Raw genomic sequence first — 24,445 nt, forward strand, 5'->3', positions numbered from 1 at the left:
CAGCAGAAATGGAGGTAGAAGACTTAAAAAAGAAATTGGAGGAATCTAATAAAAAAACTAAAGAGACACAAGAACTACTAGCTCAAAAAATAGATACAATGGAAAATTATAACAGAAGAAATAACATAAAGATAGTGGGCCTTAAGGAAGATGAAGAAGGCAAGAATATGAGGGAGTTTATAAAAGAGTGGATCCCTAAGACCCTAGGATGTCCAGAACTACAGCAAGAAATGGAAATAGAAAGGGCACATAGAGTATTGGCCTCTAAACCACAACCACAACAAAAACCAAGATCTATTGTAGTAAAATTCCTAAGATATACTACAAGAGAAAAGGTACTGGAGAAGACAAAGGAAAAAGTAAGAGAGGGCAACAAACCACTGGAGTATAAAGGGCAAAAAATCTTCATTTATCCAGATATAAGTTTTGAACTCCTAAAGAGAAAAGAGTTCAATACAGCAAAGGCGATTTTATGGAAGAAAGGGTATAAATTTATACTAAAGCATCCAGCGGTATTGAAAATATTTATTCCAGGACAACAAAACAGACTATTCTCGGATCCAGAAGAAGCACGAAAATTTGCAGAACAATTACAAAAATAGACTGAGGGAGGAAGACGGGTAATGAGAGTAAAAATGATCACGATTGATATGTATGCGGGTAAAGAGGTATAAGAGTGAATAGAGACAATGTGCATACGTGAATGTATCTGTACTTAGAGGAAAATATAGATAATATAGACAAGAATTAATAAGGGAAGGTAATGGAATAGAGAGAATAAGGAGGGAATTAAAAGAGTGACCTTTGTGACATATGAAAAGTGAAATCTTTTCTGGGGGGGGCGGGGTGGGGGAAATAGCGGTCACTGCAAAATCAGTTGACGCTTGCGAGTGGATTCGCAAATCCAAATGGAGAGGGGAGATGTGGTTGTCCGACAAAGGATAAAGGACAACTCAGGAGGGGAAGGGGAGATTGGGGATAAAGAAGATAGAAATAGGAGAATAAGGAAAATATTGGATGTTGTAGGAATGTTGTCTGGTAAAGAGTTGAAAATAAGAAAACAGAAATGGAAAAGGAGGAAAGGTAATGATGGAAAAACGGAAAGAGAAGATAAACAAAATATAAAAGGGCTACGCTGAACTATATGACTTTAAATATTAATGGAATACATAACCAAATTAAAAGGAAGAAACTACTAAATTTAAATGAATAAATGTATTCCATTAGAAAAAATAACATATAGGTTAAGAAATAATATTGAAATATTCGAACAAGTATGGGAGCCTTACATTAAATACAATAGCGAAAACCTACCGGGGACAAACATTACCTAAGTTGATAGAAGGAGAAGGAAAGAAAAGAATGGACTCAGTAGAATTTCTGGTGTATTTTTGTTGAATGACAACATTGTCTGTCTGACTGGCTTAATGCAACCTAGATTGTATACCTAAAATGGATGGGGGGGAGGGGGTGGGGGGGTGGCTTGGGAGGAAGGGGGGGGGGAGAAAAAGTCACTGTATATGTGTGAAAAAGAAATAGTGTATATCATGGCTAATGTGATTTATGGTGTGAAAAATAAAAAATTTAAAAAAAAGCAAGTAAAACCTGACAAGATATTCCCTCTGACTTTGAGGGTGGCTAGTGTAGCAATTGCAGGGGCTCTGGCAGAAACATTTAAAACATCAGACATGGGTGTTGTGCAAATGGATTGGAGAGTAGCTCACGTTCTGTTGCTTTAAAAAGACTCTAAAAGTAACTGGAAATTATAGGCCAATGAGCCTGCTGTCAGTAGTAGGTAAATTATTCAAAGGAGTTCCAAGAGATCAAACAGAATTATTTGGATAGCCATGGACTGATTAGGATAGTCAACATAGCTTTGTGGATGGTAGATCATGCTTAATCAATCTTATAAAGGTTTTCATGGAGGTTACTAGGAAGGCCTTTGACAAAGTCCCACATGGGAGGTTAGTCAGGAAGGTTCAGATGCTATGTATTCATTGTGAAGTAGTGAACTGGATTTGAAAATGGCTGGACGGGAGAAGCCAGAGAGTAATGGCAGATGATTGCTTCTCAAACTGGAGGCCTGTGACTAATGGTGTGCCTCAAGGATCGGTGCTGGGACCATTGTTGTTTGTTATCTCTATCAATGATCTGGATGATAATGTGGTAAATTAGATCAGCAATTTTGCAGATGACACTAATATTGGAGGTGTTGTGGACAGTGAAGAAGGTTTTCAAAGCTTGCAAAAGGATCTGGACCAGCTGGAAAAATAGGATGGAAATTTAATTCAGAAAACTGTGAGGTGTTGCATTTTAGAAGTACAAACCATGAAATTACATGCATGGTAAATGGTAAGGCATTGAGGAGTGCGGTAGAACAGAGAGATCTGGGAATACAGATGCATAATTCCCTGAAAGTGGCGTCACAGGTGGATAGGGTTGTAAAGAGATCTTTTGGCATATTGGTCTTCATAAATCAAAGTATTGAGTACAAGAGTTGAGAAGTTATGATAAAGTTGTATACGACATTGGTGAAGCCATATTTGGAATACTGGTGCAGTTTTGGTCACCTAACTACTGGAAAGATATTAATAAGATGGAAAGAGTGCAGAGAAGATTTACTAGGATATTGCTTGAACTTCAGGAATTAAGTTATAGGGAAATGTTAGGACTTTATTCCCTGGAGTGTAGAAAAATGAGGGCAGATTTGGTAGAGGTATTTAAAGTTAAGAAAGGGATAGACAGAGTAAATGTAAATAGGCTTTTTCCACTGTGGGTAGGTAAGATACAAACCAGAGGACATGAATTAAGGGTGAAAGGGGAAACGTTTAGGGGGAACTTCTTCACACAGAGTGGTGGGGGTGTGGAATGAGCTTCCAGCTGAAATGGTGAATGCAGGCTCAATTTTGAGAGGAATTTGGGCAGGTACAGAGATGGGAGAAGTATGGAGGGTTTGGGCCAAGAGGCCTGATTCTGTGCTGTAATGTTCTATGGTCTTGTTGCTGGAAAATGTGTGAAGATTGAATGGGTATACCTATGGACTCTATTATGATGCATTTGTCTTCTAGCAGTGTCAGGTTTCTGACACTGTTAATTGGGAAGTCACAGAAGGAAATTCTGCAGCTGCACAGTGTCCTGTCCGATTTATTGGTAAACCAGAGCTCCCAGTTCTGAACTTCTGATATGTCAGTAAGCTTTCAGCACCCAAAGCCCCTTTGGCAACCCTTCTTGTCGTCTACACTCTTTCAAGTCTCGGTCCCAATACCTGGTTCCCATGAGCCAGTCTCTCACAGCCCAGTGTGAGTCCTTCAGCTGCTGAGGCCCTTGCCGGTTTGCTGCCGTGGCCACCTTTCCTGTAGTGTTTACTCTTAGAGTTCTTGGTGGAGTGTGTTCTCCCACTTCTGATGCCCTGTACTGGTCCAATGATCCCCCAGAGTCTGCAATCCCTTGTGATTCACTGATGAGCATGGGCACCTTCATCTTTGGCAGAGGCCTCCATGATTGCAAGATGTTAAAAAAAATCACAATTGGCCCCTTTATCTTTAACTTTAATGGGGGGTGTGGATTAAAACAGTAGAAGGTCATATAGAATCTTTGATTTGTTGTAAGGGGAAACATGGACTGGCATCACTCCACAACTAAGGCAGAATGTGAGATTTCCAACAATGAATTGGTTCATTTCTCAGGCCTACTTCTGTTGCAATATTTCATTTGATGGCGTAAAATTCCAGACCACATGGATGAGCTGCATTAATAATATCAAGTTTTTCCCTTGTAATTTGAAGGAGTCAGCTGCTGCCTCTCTCCCTTCTCCTGCATCTGGGTTAAATTTGGACATAGACAACTTGGAGGAATTTGTGCTGGGACCTGCCCCTCGGGGAATAACTATTCAATGCAGGATCACCCGGGACAAGAAAGGAATGGACCGTGGTCTGTATCCAACCTACTTCATGCATCTTGAGCGTGATGATGGCAAGAAGGTGAGTCAAACTTTGGGGATTTTTTGCTGTAAACCAATGGAAACAAAGCAAAGTGTAAATTAAACTGATCCAAGAAATGTTAGCAATACTCGTCTTTCAATTCAAGTATCAGCACCTCTGATTTTCTGATTCCATACAACATTACAGCACAGAAGCAGGCCCCTTCGGCCCTTCTCATCTGTGCCGAACCATTTTTCTGCTTAGTCCCACTGACCTGCACCTCATCCATAGTCCTCCATATCTGTACCATCCATGTACCTGTCCAAATTCTTCTCAAATGTTAAATTTGAGCCTGCATTCACAACTTCACCTAGCAGCTCGATTCATTTTCCATTTAGACAAATATTTACAGCGTAAACTATTCACATTTCGCCTATGTAGACATAAAAATGGAATTTTAATGTAGAGCAAAGTTAGTGAGATGCAAGTCATAAGGAATGTTTATCAAGGAATAAGCCAGTAAAGTAAAGCAGACAAGGCTCTCAATAGTGACATTGTGTTTTGAATTGGATTTTACACTGTAGGCATATGGCTTCCTTTGAGTTGAGAGTTTGTCTTTGCAGCAATTGGTATAATATAAAGACATTTCTGCTGAAGTGTTTTTTTTTCGTCCAATTATTATAAACTGGGATAGAAACTTTGTGGCAGGAGCTACATTTGACATGGGAATTTGTAGAGCTGCCCAGGATGTGAGATGATTTTCCTGTGGGAATCTTGACTACTATACTGGAAATACTTAATACTGGATGCCATCAGTGTGAAAAGTTGTACTCTGCAATAATGAATAATCAAGTTATGAACATATTAAGTAACACAATAATTAGGGAAGAGAAAAGAATGTCTTAATTTACTACAATGTGACTGTAGAAAGTTATAAAGTTTGTCACATTATTACCTAGTACACTTATAAGGGTTATTTTGTTATCAGTCTAACAGATTATTGCTAAATTCATGCAGGTAAAACCATAAGACACAAGGACATAAATAGGCTATTCAGCCCATTGAATCTGTCCTGCTATTCATTCATGAGCTCATTCCATTTTCTCACTCAGCCCCACTTCCCAGCCTTCTTCCCATAACTTTTGATGCTCTAGCTAATCAAGACCCTAATGTAAAGAATACAATTTGCAAAGTATAGAGTTACAGTGAAAAGAAAGATGAAATAATTCTAAGCAAGAGTAGCATGATAACATTGTTGTGGAGTTCATTCCGGAGCACGAGGGCTGAGAGGAAGAAACCATCTTTAAATGTGTTTGTGTGTGCTTTCACACTTTTGTGTCTGCTCCCCAATCTTAAATGACTGTGATGAGCAGAGTTCTAAATATACTATTTTTCACAGATATTTTTATTAGCTGGAAGAAAAAGAAAAAAAAGCAAAACTTCCAATTATTTAATATCTGTTGATGCAACAGACTTATCACGAGAAGCTGAAAGCTACATAGGGAAATTAAGGTGAGTTGGTGATATCTGCCATAATTACAAAGTCCAGTATATAGATCGAATGATAGATGTAACTTTATGTAGATTAAATTTGGTGCGTTCAAGAATTAATTAATTGAATATATCATCAATAATTTGCATTATTTCAATCAACAGATAATTTATCCTTGAGTAGATTTTTGAAAGAGTTGATGATGCAATGGCTTTAATTAATAACCTTCAGCCTATTTCAGTTGAATGAAATGGATCAAATGGACCATGCACTGGTGGGGAAAGCATATGGCAAGTAATTGTCATAAGGTTTAATGGAGCATTAAACGGGAACTTACCGGTTTGAAGTTTGATGATTATTTGAGAGTTGGGAGTGGTGACATAATGTGAGATCCCCTCTGCGTATGTGCAGCCAATCTTGGAATCTTGTAAAACGTGATCACTGGTATTCTGTCAAAAGAGCATTTTATTGTGAGGCATACTTGTAAGTAATTTCGGGAGGGTGAGGAGGGCATATTATCTCACCACTCCCATTACTCAAATAATAATCATCAAACTTCGAACCGGTAAGTTCTCCTTTAATGCTCCATTATTTTTTGTAATGCTCGTTGGTTCGTTAATGTGAGATTTCAAAGCTCAGTGGTCTCTTTTTCACATGGTCTGAAAGACCATAGGGTAGATCAATGAACCTCTAGTAAGAGGCACAATTCTATCAGCAGCCTGCAAAATTGCTGCAGTGAAATTTTTCCCCTCTGTCGTCAGAGGTTTATTGTAAAACCTGTTGAAAGTTCTTTCATTTGATCATCCCGCCTGACGGAAGATATCCCAAATGGGGACTGCCACTCTACCAGTAGACGTAGTTGCCGCTCTGGTTGAGTGAGCCCCAAACCGAGTGGTATCCACTCCAGCCAACCTCATGGTCCTCTTTAGCCATCTGGCCAAGGTCTGATAGGATGCCCGAGGATGCGATTTACACATACTCTTCCATCCTCTTGATAAGCATACAATTTAAACTTTGTTCCTACACTACCAAGTTTATTAAGTTTCAACAAGTCATGAACATGAAGTTCAACAAAATCATTTTCCCAAATGATATAGTCTAAGTGTAAACAAGTTAAAGTCTGTATTCTTTGGACCAAAGTCAAGGCCACGAGCATGAGAAATTTCCGAGAAAGTCACATAAGTCCAAAGTATATGCTGGCGACACATCCAACACAACTTTTAACAACCCAGGTGGCATGATAACGTGGCATACGTGGCAAGTGAAATACTCCCCTCGTGAATCTTGAAATCAGGGGATGATTCCTGACAGTGTTCGGTGTCTCATAGAGTCAGGCAAGCCGCCAAAGCACTCTTGACCATATTGGTAGCAGTATAACTGGGTACGTGAACATAAAACAAATCAGTGAAGAAATGCAAAACATTTGAAACTGAAACGTAATTAACATTTAAACTCACATTAAAATAAAACAGATGCCATTTATGTTAATAAATGGCATATTGCTTTTGAGATGACTTTTTCCATGAAGCACAAATAATGTTCACTGTTTTCAGCTTCAGTCCTTTTACGCCAAACTTTTCACATCAATCCTCAACATAAGAGATCGAGGTGAATGAGAGGATGGGGAAGGAGAGATACTGGCTGAACTAGCAATTCCTTGCTCCTTCTCAACAGTAAAGGCCATTCCAGCAGCATCCAATTCAGCATTGGGAACCAGGACTGGGAAGGCCAATTTGGCACCACCAGGAGTCCAGTGGCCCCATCCTCTTGAACTTTGTGCAGGCATTTAGCTACTAATGAGAAGTGGGAAAAAGCATAGAAGTTCAGTTCTGCCCAATCAATTGTAAAGGCGTTTATGGCATCTACCGGAGGGTCTGGCAACCAGGATATATATCTCGGTACTTGGGCATTTAAACGAGATGTAAACAGATCGATTTCTGGCAACCCAAAATTTTGTACTATCAGATTAAATCTCTTTCCCCCAACATCCATTCTGTTCTATCATTGAACTTTCTAGACATCAAATCTGCCTGATAGTTCAGACACCCTGGCAAATACACGGCTGTAATTCAGATATTCCTCGCAGTACACCAACTCCACGTCTGTATTGCGAGCCAGTTACATGATGGGGACTTCAAACCTCCCATTTTATTCATGTATGCTACTGCTGAGGTGTTGTCTAACCTCATCAACACATGTATACCCCTTTTCTCTGCACAGAACGATTTCAGTGCCAACTGAGCTGCCAACATTTCTAGGAAGTTAATGCCAGATGATGATGCCAGACTAATCTCTTGAATAGTCCATCTGCCATTGGCAGAGGTAGTTAAGTCTCTGGTGCCCCATCTTTCACCACTAGCATCTGATGGATTTCCATATCAAACTTTCTAATCTCTATCATGGCATAAGCCTCTGATACATTTGTCTTCCACCACGCAAGTTCTGCTCTAGCCTCTTGCGATAAGCTCATAGGTCTATCAGGATTACCCATGGTGGCCTTTTAGGCTTGTACTTTATCTTTCTTGGAATCCATATTTTAGTGGACCGTACTGAACGGCTGGGAAAGCAGCCACCAATTTCCCAATTACTGTTGCTACTTTACGTAGAGAGGGATGTGATTCTGCAATCAAAACACTATAAGCCTGAAGAATTTCCACCTTTTTATCTTCTGGTTATGTTATTCTCATAGATTCCACGTTTAAGAGGAACCCGAGGAAGTTAATTTCTCTGTTTGGGCTGAGGACTGATTTTTCTGGGTGTATAGTAAATCCCAGTTCCTGCAGCATCGCTGAAGTGGTGTTCACTGCTCTCAGTGTTTCGCCCATGGACCTGCCAGTCACGATGGTGTCATCCAAGTAACTCATCACCATATGACTCACCCAGTTTCAGCAATTTTTTTAGTATTCTGGGCGCCGAACAAAGTCAATTAGGGAGTGCCTTATATTGCCACAATTCGTCCTGCCAAATAAACTTCAGGTACTTTCTCGAGAGCCAGTGAATAGATATTGAATAATAAGCATTTTGTAAATCGATGGATGACATAAAATAGCCCTTACATAATATAGGCATAACGTAGTGAACCATTATTTTGAAATGTTGGCATAAGACATACTCATTTAGGTCAGATAAATCTAAGATCACTCTCGTTCCTCCGTTTCTCATGGGACTCGTGAATATGTTTGAAATGAACCCATTCTCTTCCTGGCAGCAGCGTTCTATTACGTTTTTGTGTTCTAATGCCATAACCTCTTTATGTGTAGCTTCCATGAGCTGTGGGCTGTGTATATAATTGTATAAGCCCTTACTCCTAACCGGAGGGAATTTCTGTGGGTCAAACTCACTTTGATACCCAGACACTGTATGCCGTATATTAGCATCAGTAGTAAGATTACACCATTGGCTAAAGAACATTGTTAATTGACCGCCCATAATCTTATCGTCATCATAGAAAATGCACTCAGCTGTCTATAGGTGGTACTCATTTTTTTTGGCACTTGGCCACTCTGTGAAGAGCTTTGGGCAGGAAAATTCTGCTGCCAATGTCTCCACAGAGGGTGCTGCTATAAAAAATGCCTGCGTGATGGTGCCGCCTGAGAGGAATATCGCCTCTTAAAGCCCCCCGCGTACCTGTGATTGGGAAGGAACATAGCAGTTGCTCTTGCCTGTACTCTCGAACCTCTAACCACTCCAGCTGCTGCCTTCTGCTGCTCATTCAGGTCCTTCACCTGTTTACTCAAATCCTTATCAAAGAGACATTTAGTGACAGGATTAGCGGGTTTACATAAATGAGCATACTGAACATTTAGATCAGGCTTTATCAACTCCTACCTGAAGACATTAAGTTCGTAATTGGCATGAGAGAGCAACCCCAGTGCATCTTGTGGTGTCTCTTTTATAATCTGATGACAGTGTCTGGGAAAACGCAGTGATACCTTTAACCAGAGAACCCTGTAATCTTTGCAGCTTCATGTTCTTGGCTCTCATGGGGACGTTCAAATTTACTTTTGGTACATACAACTGAGGGCAAATGGCTGGGCAGTGGTATTTTTTTTAATCGAGTCCTCTAGCAGCGTCTCTTCAAAGACATTAGATACCAGATAAAATATTGACCCCTCAATTTCTTTGAGGGGGTTGCCCTATTTTGCTGAGATAGATGGAACTTTTCTCTCAACCCGACCAATGGGAGAAGTGTATTGGGGGTTAGGGGGACTCGATTTCCACGTCTGGCCCCTCAGGCTCCACCTCATCCTACGTCCCATTCATATTGGAAATAAGATTCCTCCCCCTGCTCAGAAGGCACTTGTGGTTTACTCACGATTGCTTATATCATGCCTTCCAACTTGTCCAGTCTTAGCAATATCTCCTCATTGGTCATAGACTCTGCACTCCGGCAGGCGTTTGTGATGGACCCCGATTGAGCGGGTGCCCGTGTATCAGAGACACTTGCATTACCTTCACTCAGGCTTTTTGTGCGGCTGGAGGCCAACCTTGCCTGTTGAGCGGGCAGATTAACTACGATGAGCAGGTCGTAGAGCGGCCCAATCTTGTCTTACTAAGTGAAGGCACCTCCTTTTCACTGCCACTAGAACTGAGAGAGACATTCCCTCAATGAGCTCACCTCCTGTGGCAGCATTTCTGTATCACTGCCAGACACGTCAGACCTCAACTTCAGTGAAGCTAGGTCGTGCAGCCAGAGTTGGGCCCCACCTTCCACGAGGGTAGGCAGCTGTCACCTGATCCTACCGCAACAGAGGTAGATTGGCTTGCCCTGAGCCAATGGGTGTAGGTCGGCATTGCTGCTTCTCAGCGGTCTGACTGCTCCCTGGCAGGCCTGCTGGTTCTTCAGCACGTCGGTTACACTGCACTTCTCCCCCATCTTGGGGCCTGGGAACCTCCCAATGGCTGCCCTGGATTGCTTTTTGCTCACCTTCTTCTAGGGAGAGCCTTTCTGGGGTTCGCGCTCGGCCTCCATATGTTTGTCGGATTGTCTTAAATACGATTTACTGACTTTTGTCAACCTTTCGTCAGCGCTCAAAATGGTGCCTGTGCTGCAAGTCAAACAGAAGAATTGGCTGCACATGTATAGATGGGATTCATATTAGCGAACCAACAAGCATTATGAAAAATAATATATCTGTGTAAATGGACAAAGAAATTAAGAATAAAAGTTCTTAATTAGTAAAACACCAATTAAGTGGTTGGAAAGTGCAATTGAAGATCAGATAAATCTGCAGTGAAGAATGAACAGTCTCTTACATTATTCAGGTGCATATGAACTCTAAGTAGGACATTCAAATATGCCATACAAATAAGATCACTGTTAATCTGACTAACTCTCCAACTCTCTATTCTATTTATCTGCATCTCATTTTATCCACTTCCTTATCAAAATTCTTCATTTCTCTGCTTTAAGTTTCCAAAGCCTTTACTTTCACTCCCCTCTGTGGAAGTGTTCCAAAGCTCACCAACCTATTGACAGAAGAAATTATTCACCTCTGTTTCAAACAGTGGTTCCAAGTCTTGACAACTTGACAAGAGGAAATGTCTTTTTCGTTGACACGTTGCGGAGGCACTCAGGATCTTGTTATATGTTCTTCCCCCCACCCCCCTCCAATACTTGTCCCTTCATCTCCCACACCTTCATGCAGAGCCATAGAGACCTTCCAGGCAAGGCAGAGCTCTATCTGCACCTCATTCAGCCTGGTCTATAGTATTTAGTGCTCTTGATGTGGCCTCTTCTATATTTGTGAGATCAAATGCAGATTGGATGACCATTTTGCCAAGCATGTGCTCGTTTGCCAACATTTTAATGCCTATTATCAATCCCACACAAACTTTCTTCTTCCCCACCTCATCCACTGCCAAGGTGAGGCTGAACATAAACTCAAGGAATGAAGCATCAGATTTTGCCTTGGTAGCCTAAAAAGCAATGAGATGAACTTTGAATTTTCCAGTTTCTGCTAACCTCCATTTCAATCCAGTTCCACTTCCCATCTGTCCTTTACCTGGTCCCATACTTGCTTTTCTCTCTAAATTGCCTCCCTGGCAGCTGTCTCTTCCCCCACCTGTTTGTTTCTCCACTTATTCTACCTTTTATCCAGAATCACATTTCTTCGCCCCCTCCCCAGCCCTTCCTCCCATTTTATAATTTCTACCTCCCCTTTCCAGCCTAGTTTCAAAAAATGGACCAACCTAAACCATTGATAGTTCATCTGTCCACGAATGCTGTCTGACCTGTTGAGTCTTTCCAATGTTTTCTAACATCTGCACTTCTTTTGTTTTTCTATACATTGTGAATAATGCTGATTATTGTTGGCTTTCTTTTCAATTAGGTCAAATTTAATGGGAACTAAATTTACAATCTATGATAATGGAGTAAATCCTGCAAAAGCCGTTGGTTTGCTTAATGAAGCCAATACCAGGCAAGAATTAGCTGCAATTTGCTATGTAAGTGTAGAATATTTTTCATTCTAGAATCTGGAATCATTGTTTGAGTAGTCCTCTATGAATAGATGAACTTTTCTAAGTCCTCAGTATGGATGTTATAACCATATATAACCATATAACCATTTACGGAGCGGAAACAGGCCATGTTGGCCTTTCGAGTCCGCACAGGTTCACTGATTTTGTGTGCCCTCTTCAGGCATTGGTCCCGGTAGATCTTCATTCAATAACGATGGACAAATTCAATGCAGATGGAATCAGTTTGGTGACAATTTGCCAAAATTCTCTGGAAAGGTCCCAGTAGATTGGAAGATCCTATTCATAAATGAGCAATCTTGCTTAAAATGTATCTCAGTATCTTGTAGATTTGGTGTAATAGGCTGCAAAGACGATAATTGATTTTCATAAACATTAACTGTACATTATAATTATTTTTATTGCTTAGAAATCAATCAAGATGACATTATCAGTCAATAAAATAATAATGTGGACTCCATTGAACTTTGGTGAAGAACATAATGACAGGATATGACCTCTGGAAGATGCCTCTGTTCCATAAAAGCAGTGACTGAAATGACCACTGTATAGACCTCATGGAGTCACAGTCGTGTCTTCACATCAAAGACATCTTCTATTATGTTGTTTAGCACTGCTGTGTTACCAAATGGACTTTCATCTGGCAGCTCAAAACTGGCCATAAACAATACGTAACTTCATGGCCATGTCATGCTACTTGCTGTGTATTATAGTTAACCTAGGGGATCAACGTGATTCATTGAGGAGTGCAGAACCTGCCAGGAACAGTACCAATGACATACCAACTTGGTGAAGCTGTCACATAAGAGTGCTCATGAGTATGACACAGCATGCCATTGTTAGAGCTAAACCATCTCGTATCCAACATATCAGAATAAAATTCTGTGGTTCATTAACATCAGGTCCTCAATAGTAGTAGATAGTTAAATGGCTAATTGGGAGGTTGAAGCTCTAGTCATATCCCCATCCGTTATGTAAAGTCTAGCATGTGAGTGTCAAAGCTACGACTGAAACCATTCCAACTACTTTCATTCAAAATCCCCTTAGCTGATTTGAATTATTTCATATCAAAACTAGAGCTGACAAAAAAGGACCCATATCCCACAAATTTTTTCCTATCCCTGCACCAAATATTTTTTTAATATAATTGCATCTGGCTCTACCACTTCCTCTAGCATATATGCACTCACTGTGTAATTTTACATACTCAATTGCTTCAGGTTTGCAAGAGCCTGGGGACAAGTAGTTGCATCTTCCCTCTGTGCACCCAATTCAACTCTGACCAATGTGGTACCAAGTTCCTGACCTTGTGCTTTAACCATTAATCTGACAGGTGTAGTATGTGTGATTTGAGATGGTTTTGGTATTTGTGTGCAATAATATTGTCATAAATTATTAATGAAAGAACTTGTATTTCTCTCCAGGAGACCAATGTTCTTGGGTTTAAGGGGCCAAGGAAAATGACTGTTGTCATTCCAGGGATGAGCATGAGTCATGAACGAGTCCCTATCAAGCCTCGTAATGTAAGTCATTTTTAAAAAAATCTTCGTATCTAATGTATTTTAATTTTGCAGGATATTGTGATCATAAAACTTGAATTTCAAGGACCTGTTGTCATATGAACCATTACAGATCTATAAGGAAAAAGAAATTATGAAACTATCATTAACTGCTTTTAAAATGAGATCTGGATGTTGGGTTAGCTGACCTATAGGACTTGAACAATGACACAAATATTTAAAAAAAAACATGATGCCAAGTACATGAGACACATTTTTGGAACTCAATGAATCAAATAGGCATCATGAAGATCAATAGTAGGTACAGTGGAGGTGAAATTACAACCTATTTAAAATGTTGAGTACCGTATTTGATGGCAAATAAGACCCATGGGCATATAAAGATCTCTTCCCCCCCCCCCACCCCCCTTAAATTCAGCAGCAAATATTAAGAAACATTTGTTTAGTGTATTTACAGGTAACATTTAATGTTATTCAATTATTGGACAAAACATACAACTAGGACAACAGGAAAAATCTTTTTAATAACAATACTGCTCTAATTTTCAAGAGAAAAAAGCAGCTTAGCTATAGCAGAAAACATTTTAGCAGAAAACACCTCACACAAGCTACCAGTAGAGATAAAAGCCTTCACAATAATTTCAGTTCTTACATTTCCCCAAGATTTCTTACACACCCCTGTGGAGTGGTGGGATATTTCACTCTTCCTGTTGTCTTCATAATCTGCTGGCATTTTCTGTACAATGGATTTTTTTGTATGCATTGATGAACCTTACCTTTTCATGAACTGGTAATGCCAACCTTCTGTTCCTACAAAACCCTGATTCCCTGTTCTTATAATCTCCTGGCCTCATTAATTATCATTTTGGTAGAAATGCATTTCTCTGAATTCCTCTTATTTATCAGCCAGTTTGTTTTTTTTTAACTCCTCCTCAAGTTCTGGCCAATGTGGGGCTGGACAGCGCTTTCAAGCAGTCTGTAGCTGCTGTTCTCACTTTCTCCATTCTTGTATAATTTTTACTGTAGGTGGTCTCCAAAAACTCTCACTGCCTCTCTATTACCATGCTCCTTTGCATAGTTTACCACTTTGAGTGTATCCAATAAAATAGTTTAAGCACTTTTCTCCTGTAGCCACCTTGAGGGTAAAATCTTCCACTGCCTTCACCGTGCATTTATATTTCTGTTGTTATTTTTATGATAATACTCGATGTACTGACATGCCCCTGTTGTGATAAACACCGAATACACAAAATAGCTACGGCTCGTGAACATGTCTGGGATTTTTTGGTGTGCAACTATAGATGGCGATGATGCTAGTGAGCCAAGCAGTGACAATGATCCCTGTTGGTATTACTCATCATTATCACCCTCATTTCAAGTTTCATTTAAAAACTAAAAGATGTTTCAATGTAATGAAGATGTATGTGGCACGTATGACAAATAGAGACAGTAACCTGCACACGAGCTCAGAAACGGTTGTGGCTTAACTTTTTAGAATTGGGAACTAAACAAAGATATTCATCTCTCCTTTTTTAATTTAAGTTTCCATAATAATAATGATGAAATTTGAGTAAATAATACAGTATTATGAAGTTAGGCTAGGTATAAGTACTGGTAGTCTACGGCATCTGTGTAAACATTAGCCTATTAGATACCTCAACTTCAAGACCCAGATATGGTTTTTAGCCATTTTTTGGGGGGGTAAAATGTGGGTCTTTATATGCTATCAAATATGGTATATATGCACATACACCTTGATGTCCACTTAATGTGTACAAATTATTGCGTAGTTAGTTTCTTTTAGTTTTAAATTTAACAGTTTCCATATTTCTTAAGCAGAATTGTCTTTTGTGTTATGAAAAGATCCCATTAACACCAAAGCATAATCAGAAACTGGTTAAATAAGGAAATAAATTCCAAAGTAGCCTTGGCTGTTTTATTTTTGCCAAATTCTCCAAGTTTATCTCATCTTCAAATCTGTTCTTGAAGGATGGATTACAAATGTTAACAATGATTACTTGTGCTTTCAAAAAAATCTCCCAGGAACATGAAAGCTTGCTGTTAATGTGGCAGAACCGAAATATGGAAAACCTAATTGAGTTGCATAACAAAGTGCCTGTTTGGAACGATGATACGCAGTCTTATGTACTGAATTTCCACGGGAGAGTTACACAGGCATCTGTCAAGAACTTTCAGATTGTTCATGACAATGATCGTAAGTATCAAACCTGAAGGTCAGATGCTTGGAGTGATGGAAAGTTCAGTGATTAATTGTCTGGATGTGGAGTATTCATGCATTTGTGTAGCACAAAAAATGGGTCTTTAGGGCCCCATCTCATCCCTGCTGACCATGATGCCTGTCTATGCTCATCCTGTTTGCTGTATCCCTCTACTTTTCTACCCAAGTACCTGTAAATATTGTAATAGCATTTGCCTCCTCCACCTCTTCTTGCAGTTTATTCCAAAATCCACTGTCTACTGTGTGGAAATAGTTGACTCTTAAATCTCCTTTAAATTCCTCCCTCTCACCTTAAACTTGTGCCCTCTAGTTTTAGACTTGCCTACTCCTGGAAAAATGATTTCCTACCTGTGCCTTTCATAATTTTGTAAATGTTTGAGGTCATTCTTCAGCCTCTTATATTCCAGTAAGATTTGTGAAATATAACTTCTCCTGCACAGAACCATGCTGATTTCTAATTACTCACAGTCTTTCCAGGTGAACTCAAGTCCTGTCCCTCAGAACTTTAGAACCATAGAACATTAAAGCCCTTTGACCTTTCTAGTCTGTGCCAAACCATTTTATTTTTTGCCAGGTCCATAGCCCTCCTTATCTCTCCCATCCATGGACCTATCCAACTTCTTAAATATTAAAATTGAGTCCACCTTCACCACTTCAGCTGACAGCTCATTCCACACTCCCACCACACTCTGTGTGAAGAAGTTCCCCTAAACTTTTCTCCTTTCACTCTTAACCCATGTCCTCTAGTGTATCTCACCGTCCCTCAGTGTAAAAAGCCTATCTACATTTACTCTTTCTATTCCCCTCATAATTTTAAATACCCCTATCAAATCTCCCCTATTCTACACTCCAGGGAAGAAAGTACTAACCTGTTTAACATTTCTCTGTAACTCAATTCCTGAAGTCCGGGCAATATCCTGGACAATCTTCTATGCACTCTTTCTTTCTTATTGATATCTTTCCTGTAGTTAGGTGACCAAAACTGCACAATTCTCCAAATTCGGCCTCACCGATTTCTTGCACAACTTTACCATTGCATCCCAATACCTATATTCATTACAGGTCAAGTACCCTTATCTGAGATGCTTGGGACCACACGATTTTGGGTTTTTTTGCATTATGGAACAATGGAACTAAGCAGTATAGTAGAATCAACAGAATACTGTTACGGGCGGTTAAACAGAAACATCAAACCACTGCAGACTTTTTGGGTGCTGACATGACGCCACAAGTAGAAAATTCACATGAAATGATATTTAGTACTTACCGAAAAGATCTTGATCTCTCCTTACAAAGAAGTCCACCTCCCCACGGCCGCTGCCGGTCCCCGCCACCTCCCCACGGCCGCTGCCGGTCCCCGCCACCTCCCCACGGCCGCTGCCGGTCCCCGCCACCTCCCCACGGCCGCTGCCGGTCCCCGCCACCTCCCCACGGCCGCTGCCGGTCCCCGCCACCTCCCCACGGCCGCTGCCGGTCCCCGCCACCTCCCCACGGCCGCTGCCGGTCCCCGCCACCTCCCCACGGCCGCTGCCGGTCCCCGCCACCTCCCCACGGCCGCTGCCGGTCCCCGCCACCTCCCCACGGCCGCTGCCAGTCCCCCCAGCTACAGTCCCTGTACCTGCCCAGGAGCCCGAGGTGAATTCTTCGATGCAGATGTCACCATATCCGATGCTCAGAATTGAGTCGCCGTCGCTGACTCTGGCTGCAGCCGATGCTGAAGACTTGGACCTAGCATCTTCCCAGCCAAAAGCAAAGATTTCATTTTACTGTTATTGTAATCAAACTGGCTCCAACAGAGCGTCAGAGCCCCACATGGGCAAGTCATATGTTGAATTTTTTTCCACTTGTGACGACATGTCAGCACTAAAAAAAATGTTTTGGGGCCTCCTCGGTTAAGGGTTACTCAACCTATACTTTGATTTATGAAGGCTAATATGCCAAAAAGCGCTCTTTACTTCTGTGACACCACAATTTGCTGTATCTGTATTCCTAGATCCCTCTTTTTACTGAACTCCTCAGTGCCCTACATTTCACCGTGTTTGCCCTTTCTTGGTTTGTCCTTCCGAAATGCAACACCTCACACTTGTCTGCATTAAACTCCATCTGCCATTTTTTCAGCCTATTTTTCCAGCTGATCCAGATCCGTCTGCTTTGAAAATCTTCTTCCCTGTCCACATCTTAGTGTCATCTGCTGATGCATTTTACCACATTATCATCCAGATAATTTTATTTTACATTTTTTTATAAAAATAACATAGTAAAAATCTTCACTATCACAATATATTAAACTTTTTTCATACAAAAAAAGGAAAACCCCTCTCTTTCCCCCTACCCTTACAATATAAAAATCCACACAGTATCAGAGCTCATTAAAAAAAAATCTATGCAGGGAAGCCGCATCTGTTTATATTGTAACAGCATCTGTATTTTTATCATTATTATAATTGGGACACTATGTAGTCCATATATGGCCGCTATATCTTGACAAATGTGTCATACTTGTTTTTTAGATTGCATGTAATTTTCTCCAAGGTATACCACTATTCATGTCTGCAGTCCATCATGCTATGAGTATGGGGGAGTTGGATTCCATGTAATTGCAATACACTTCTTTGCCACTGATAAAGCTACTTTGACAAAAGAAATCTGGAATTGAGTAAACTTAATTATTTATTTCATTAAAGTTACACAAAAGATAAAGCTCCAGGTCTTCCATGAAGGACACCCCTGTTATCTTTGTTAACATTTCTGTAATATCCTGCCAAAAAGGCCTCACCTTCACACTTGACCATGTAGCATGTAAAAATATTTATGTTTCAATCCCACATCTAAAGCACATATCCGATATTTCAGATTTTTGACCTATGTAGCTCTGTGGCATAAGATATAATTGGTGTAGGAAGTTGAACTGAACCAATCCATATCTTGCATTTATAATTGATATCATATTATCCAAACACCAATCAGACCATTATCTTTCTGATATTACAACACCGAACTCCCATCTCTCCCTCGACCTCTGTAAACCTGGTTTTGCACTTTCACTCTGGTGAGTACAATAAATTTTTGTTATAAATTTGGATGTATTCCTCAGCCAGATCATTTGCTCCATATCACTAATTTCAGGTGGGACCAACGTTGGCCCCCATCTTTCTCTCAGTAATGACCCTAGCTGGAGAAAACAGAAGAAAGTTCCATTAGCCTCTCCATATTTCTGTTTTAGTTGATAAAAAGACATGTGTTCCTTCTGCATAACAGTCTTCAATGCATCTTATTCCTTTGTCATACCAGGAGTTTAATATTCTGTTTCCTATATTCATAAGCAACAACACATTCTTACATAATGGTGCTCTTAATGATATCCCTGCTTTTTTTCCCCCCCAATACACTCATTAATTTCTTGCCTTACTGTAATCATATGTATTAATATAGGATTATCTTTCTTTTGTGCTTTGACTTAACACTCCACATAGATAAATTCCTTCACCCCTCCCCCCCCCCCCCCCCTTTCATTGAGTATAATAAAAGAAATTTTTTGGCAAAGAAATAGGCAGCAATTAAAAAAGATATTGTAATCTTGGCATCACTTTCATTTTGACACAGTTAACCCTTCCAATCAAAATAATCAGCAAATATTTTCATTTCTGCAAATCCTTCTCTATCTTCCCCAACAGTCTGTCTTGCTCCTTCACCTGCCCACACCCCACCCATCATCCAGGTCATTGTTATAGATGGCAAACAACAATGGTCCCAGCACTGACCCCTGAGGCACACCACTAGTCACAGGCCTCCACTCTGAGAAGCAATCAACCACCACTACTCTATGAATATCTAGCATCTGAAACTTCCTGATTCACCTCCCATGCAGGACATTGTTGAAGGCCTTACTAAAGTCCACGTAGGCAATATCCACAGCCTTTCTTCTGTCAACTTTCCTGGTAACCTCCTCAAAAAAAATCTATAAGATTGTTTAAATATGACCTACCATGCACAAAACCATGTTGGCAATCCTAATCAGTCCATGGCTATCAAAATAATTGTATATCCAATCTCTTAGAACACCTTCCAATAATTTACCTACTACTGACTTCAGATTCACTGGCCAATAATTTCTAGGGTTATTTTTGGAGCCTTTTTTTAAAAACAAAGGAACAATGTGAGCTGCTCACTAATTTTCTGGTACCACACTCGTGGCTAAGGACATTTTAAATATTTCTGTCAGAGCCCCTGCACTAGCCTCCCTCAAGGTCAGAGGGAATATCTTGTTAGGCCCTGGGGATTTATCTATCCTTATTTGCTTTAATCTTTATAGGCTTCATGACGTTACTGCTTGTTTTATTTACTTCCTATGACTCTGTTCCTGTTTCCTGAGTGAATACTGATGGTATAAAAACATTTAAGATCTCCCCCAACTCTTTTGGCTCCATAGAAACCCAACCACTTTGATCTTCAAGGGGACCAATTTTGTCTCTTACTATCTTTTTGCTCTCAATTTTCCTGTTGAAACCCTTACGATTTTTCTTCACATAAGCAACCTACCTAGTTTTCATTTAGTCTTCCTGATTTCTTTCTTGAGGTTTTTCTTGTATTTTTATACTTCTCAGATACCTAATTTGCTCCATGTTGCCTATTCCTGCTATATACCTCTCTCTTCTAAAACAGATCCCCAATATCCCTGCTAACCTGACAGGAACATAGAAACTTTGTACTCTGAAATGTCTCCTTTGAAGGTCTTCCATGCATTCTAGATCATTTCACATTTCCTTAAAATTGGCCTTTCTCCAATTTAGAATTTCAACCCGAGGCCCAGACCTATCCTTCTCCATAATTACCTAGAAACTAACAAACTTGTAATCATTGGACCCAAAATGTTCCCTGAAACATACTTCTGTCACCTGTCCTCTCTCTTTCCCTAATAGGAGATACAGTATTGGACTATATTTAAAAAAAAACATTTTATTTAAAGTATTGCACTTTCTCTAGTTGGTACCTCTATACCTATATATTGATTTAGAAAACTTTCCTGAACACATATGGCAAACTCCAAGCCATCCAGCCTTTTACAGTATTGGAGTCCCAGTCAATGTGTGGAAAATTAAAATCTTCTATCACATCCTTGTGTTTCCTGCAGCTGCCTGCTATCTTTACATATTTTGTCCTCCAATTCTCATTGACTATTGGGTGGTCTATAATACAACCCCATGAATGTGGTTATACCTTTCCTGTTCCTAAATATCCTCAGTTGACAAGCCCTCTGGTCTGTTCTGCCTTGGCACAGATGTGATATTTTCCCTGATGAGCAATGCCACTCCTCCCTACCCCCACCCCCCCAAAACGTTCTATCACATCTAAAGCAACAGAAGCCTGGAACATTGAGCTGCCAGTCCTGCCCCTCCTGCAATCAAATTTCACTAATGGCCAGAATCATAACTCCACATGCCAATCCACGCTCTAAGCTCGTCTGCCCTTCCTACAATACTCCTTACATTAAAATAGATGCACCTGAAAGCATTTCCACCATGTACAACTTGTTGACTTCTAATGGTGCATGCAATTTTCACAATCTTTTCTCTCCACCACTCCTCTATCTGCTGTGCACTCTGGTTCCAATCCCGCTGCAAATCTAGTTTAAACCCACCGGAGCAGCACAAGCAAAATGTCCTGCAAGGATATCAGTCCCTTTCCAGTTTAGATGCAAACCGTCCTGTCAAAATAGGTCTCGCCATCCCTGGAAGAGAACCAAATGATGCAGAAATCTGAAGCCCTCCCACTTGCACCGTCTTTAACCAGGTACTAATCTGCATTATCCTCCTATTTCTAACCTAACTAGCATGTGGTATGCGTAGCAATCCTGAGATTACAACCCTGGAGGTCCTTTCCTTCAACCTAGCGCCTAACTCCCTGAACTCTCCTTGCAAGACCTCTTCACCCTTCTTACCCACATCATTAGTTCCTATATGGATTATGACTTCTGGCTGCTCACCCTCCCTCCTGAGAATGCCGTGAACTCAATCTGAGATATTTTGGACCCTGGCATCAGGGAAGCAATGTACCATCTGGTATACTCGATCTCTTCCACAGAACCTCATCTGTCCCTCTAATTATGGAATCCTCTATCACTATAGCTCACCTCTTCTTCTCCCTCCTCTGCTGACCCACAGGACTAGACTCCATGCCAGAGCCTGATCACTGTGGCTTGTCTCTGGTAGGTTCCACACACCCCCCCCCCCCCAACAGTATCTAAAATGGAAAACATTATTGAGGGGAATGGCCACAGGGGTGTCATGCACTGTCTACCTGTTCCCTTTCCCTCTCCTGACTGTCACCTATCCTCCTCCTGCTTCCTAGGTGTGATAGTGTCCCTGTAATTCCTGTCTATCCTTCCCTCTGCCCCTTGAATGATCTGGAGTTCATCCAACTCCAGCTTCAATTCTTTAACTTAGCTTATTAGGAGCCTCCGCTGGATGCACTTCATGTAGATGAAGTTGTAAGGGATACTGTGGCTTCCCTGACCACCCGCATTCTACAAGAGGAGCATTCCTCTGCCTTGGCTGCCATTCCCACTATTTGATTAGAAAAAAAAGTGATATCTAAAACATGCCTTTACCTGTGCCTACCTGCTGAATCCTTTTTGTTCCTTGAATACGGTGGCCCTTTCTTACTTCAAGTCCTCGCCTTTTACCTCTTCACGCCAAAGCCTGTTGAGCCAAAACCTTACCACTCTGACTCAGCCCACTCTGACGACCTCCAACAACTTCTCTGCCAGGTTCGCTGGCCTGTAGTTCCTATTTCTCTAATATCCATTTTGAACAAGGGGTCAGCATTAGCTCTTCTCTAGTCTTCAGGTACCTCATTTCTAATGAAGATGCAAAAATCTCAGAGCTCCTGTAATCTGTTCTCTTGCTTCATTTCCTTTCCATCTTTGCTGTCTGGATTTATTTTATGAAAATGTCATAATTACCACCAGAGTACTGAAATGAGAATAAATAGCCTCAGTGGGAATGGCATTGGCCTAAAAAAAATCTGTTGCAATAATAAGAATATTTAGGCCCTGTTTAATGGTAGATATTCAAGAGGACCAGAATGATGACAATATTGTGTGCTGCTCCTTATCGCTCTGGCCGCTTCACCCATCCTTGCTTTCTGACAGCCTTCCTCACTTTTGGACTCAGGCAATCTTTATGTGTGCACTTGGTCTTGATGGTGCTACACAGAGAACCTTTAACTAATTTGGGACTGGAAAATGGATTAAAATGGAGAAATAAATCCAAAGGAAGTTCAAGAAGAATTAATAGAATGTTTTTAGACCGTAAGACCAAGAGAATACAAGGCCTAAGATAAGTTAGCCGTGTGCGTATGTAAACAGAAAAACATATTAAACAAGGCTCGTGTGCTGCAGGTGCAGTCAATCCCATGGGATTGCAGCATTGTGACAATAATACTGATCTGGATTCAAGGGTAGGAATATATTTTAGAATTTTAAAAATAGGAGAAGGTGCTGACCATTTAGCCCCTCATGACTGATCTTCTGTCTCAACACCATTTTCTTGCCCTAAGCCACAAATCCAGTCACCCCTTTAATACACAGCAATGTATTGATTTATTTTTGGAATGCAAATAATAACTGAGCTTTCATGATTCTCAGAGTTAGTAAATTCAAAGAACTACCACCCCAAGTGAAGACATTTCTCCCTTCCTTTACTTTGAAACTGTGACCCCCCCCCCCCCCCACCAAGTTCTAAAATGTCTCTGTTTCCATCTTAGAATTTTATTTGCCCCTTCCTTAGGAAAGGAGACCAAAATAGTTCTCCAGGTGCAGTCCCACCTAAATCATACAGTTGTGAGCCTTCCCTTGACCAGTGCTACAAGGACCAGTTTACCTTCCAAATGCCTGTATGCATGTTATTTCCCAGATTCTCATATACGGTGAAAGCCAATATTTCCTAATCTCTCACTATTTAATAATCATTCAGCAGTTGTTTTTATTTTCACCAAACTCTAATATTCAGCATGCACTGGAAAAAGGAACCATGAATGCAAGTATTAAGATGATTATTGTAGATGAGATCATTGTACACACAAGTACAGTGAACATATGCACGTAAACTATTTTGCTGCAGCTACATATATATACAAAATGCACTAATAAAGCATAAATTACCACACGAGGAAAATATCCTTGAGGATAAATATTCACCATTGCAATTAGTCCATAAAAAATTGTCATGCTCAAAATAGAGGACATCATGGAACAAAGATACGAGGTACAAATACACTATTGTGTATTCTGGGGTTATTCTGAAGGTTGCCAAATAGTGGGAAGAACATTGTGGAGTAAATTTGTTGGGAATTGCAAAATATGCAAAAGCCAGAGAGCAGTAATAATTGGGAACTTCAACTATTCAAATATGGAATTGAATAACAATTCCACAGAAAGGGCAAAGGATTCCTGAATTCTGTTCAGGAGAACTTTCTTGATCAATGTCTTCCTGGCCCAATGACCATAAAAACAAATGCTGGAAACATTACCAGGTTAGGGAGGATCTGAGAAGAGGAAAAAAAAAACCAGAAGGACTGAAATGATATCTTGGCTTCTCTTCCTAGCTGATTGTTTCCAGTATTTCCATTTTTCAAATTTCCAGTGTATGTAGTTTTTGATTTTCATTTACTGAAGGTAATTGGTATTAATGAAATTAGCAGGCTAATGAGGAAGTATCAGTGGGAGAACATTCAAAAAATCATAATATCAATAGATTTAGCATTGGCAGGAGGAAGGGACTATAGCCCACTTTAT

The 24,445-nt window shown here is 40.4% G+C and overlaps 1 protein-coding gene across 1 annotated transcript in view; it reads left to right on the forward strand.

Moving 5' to 3' along the window:
- Nucleotides 1-24,445, forward strand: part of LOC138746004 (tubby-related protein 3-like) — an 80,032-nt gene that overhangs the window by 51,657 nt on the left and 3,930 nt on the right. The window contains exons 7-11 of the mRNA XM_069903667.1: nucleotides 3,786-3,980; nucleotides 5,320-5,432; nucleotides 11,745-11,859; nucleotides 13,317-13,415; nucleotides 15,456-15,627. Of these exons, the coding sequence (XP_069759768.1) occupies nucleotides 3,786-3,980; nucleotides 5,320-5,432; nucleotides 11,745-11,859; nucleotides 13,317-13,415; nucleotides 15,456-15,627 (694 nt within the window). The remainder of the gene's footprint in view (nucleotides 1-3,785; nucleotides 3,981-5,319; nucleotides 5,433-11,744; nucleotides 11,860-13,316; nucleotides 13,416-15,455; nucleotides 15,628-24,445) is intronic.

Source organism: Narcine bancroftii, chromosome 11, assembly GCF_036971445.1.
Source record: "Narcine bancroftii isolate sNarBan1 chromosome 11, sNarBan1.hap1, whole genome shotgun sequence".
NCBI classification, from domain to species: domain Eukaryota; kingdom Metazoa; phylum Chordata; class Chondrichthyes; order Torpediniformes; family Narcinidae; genus Narcine; species Narcine bancroftii.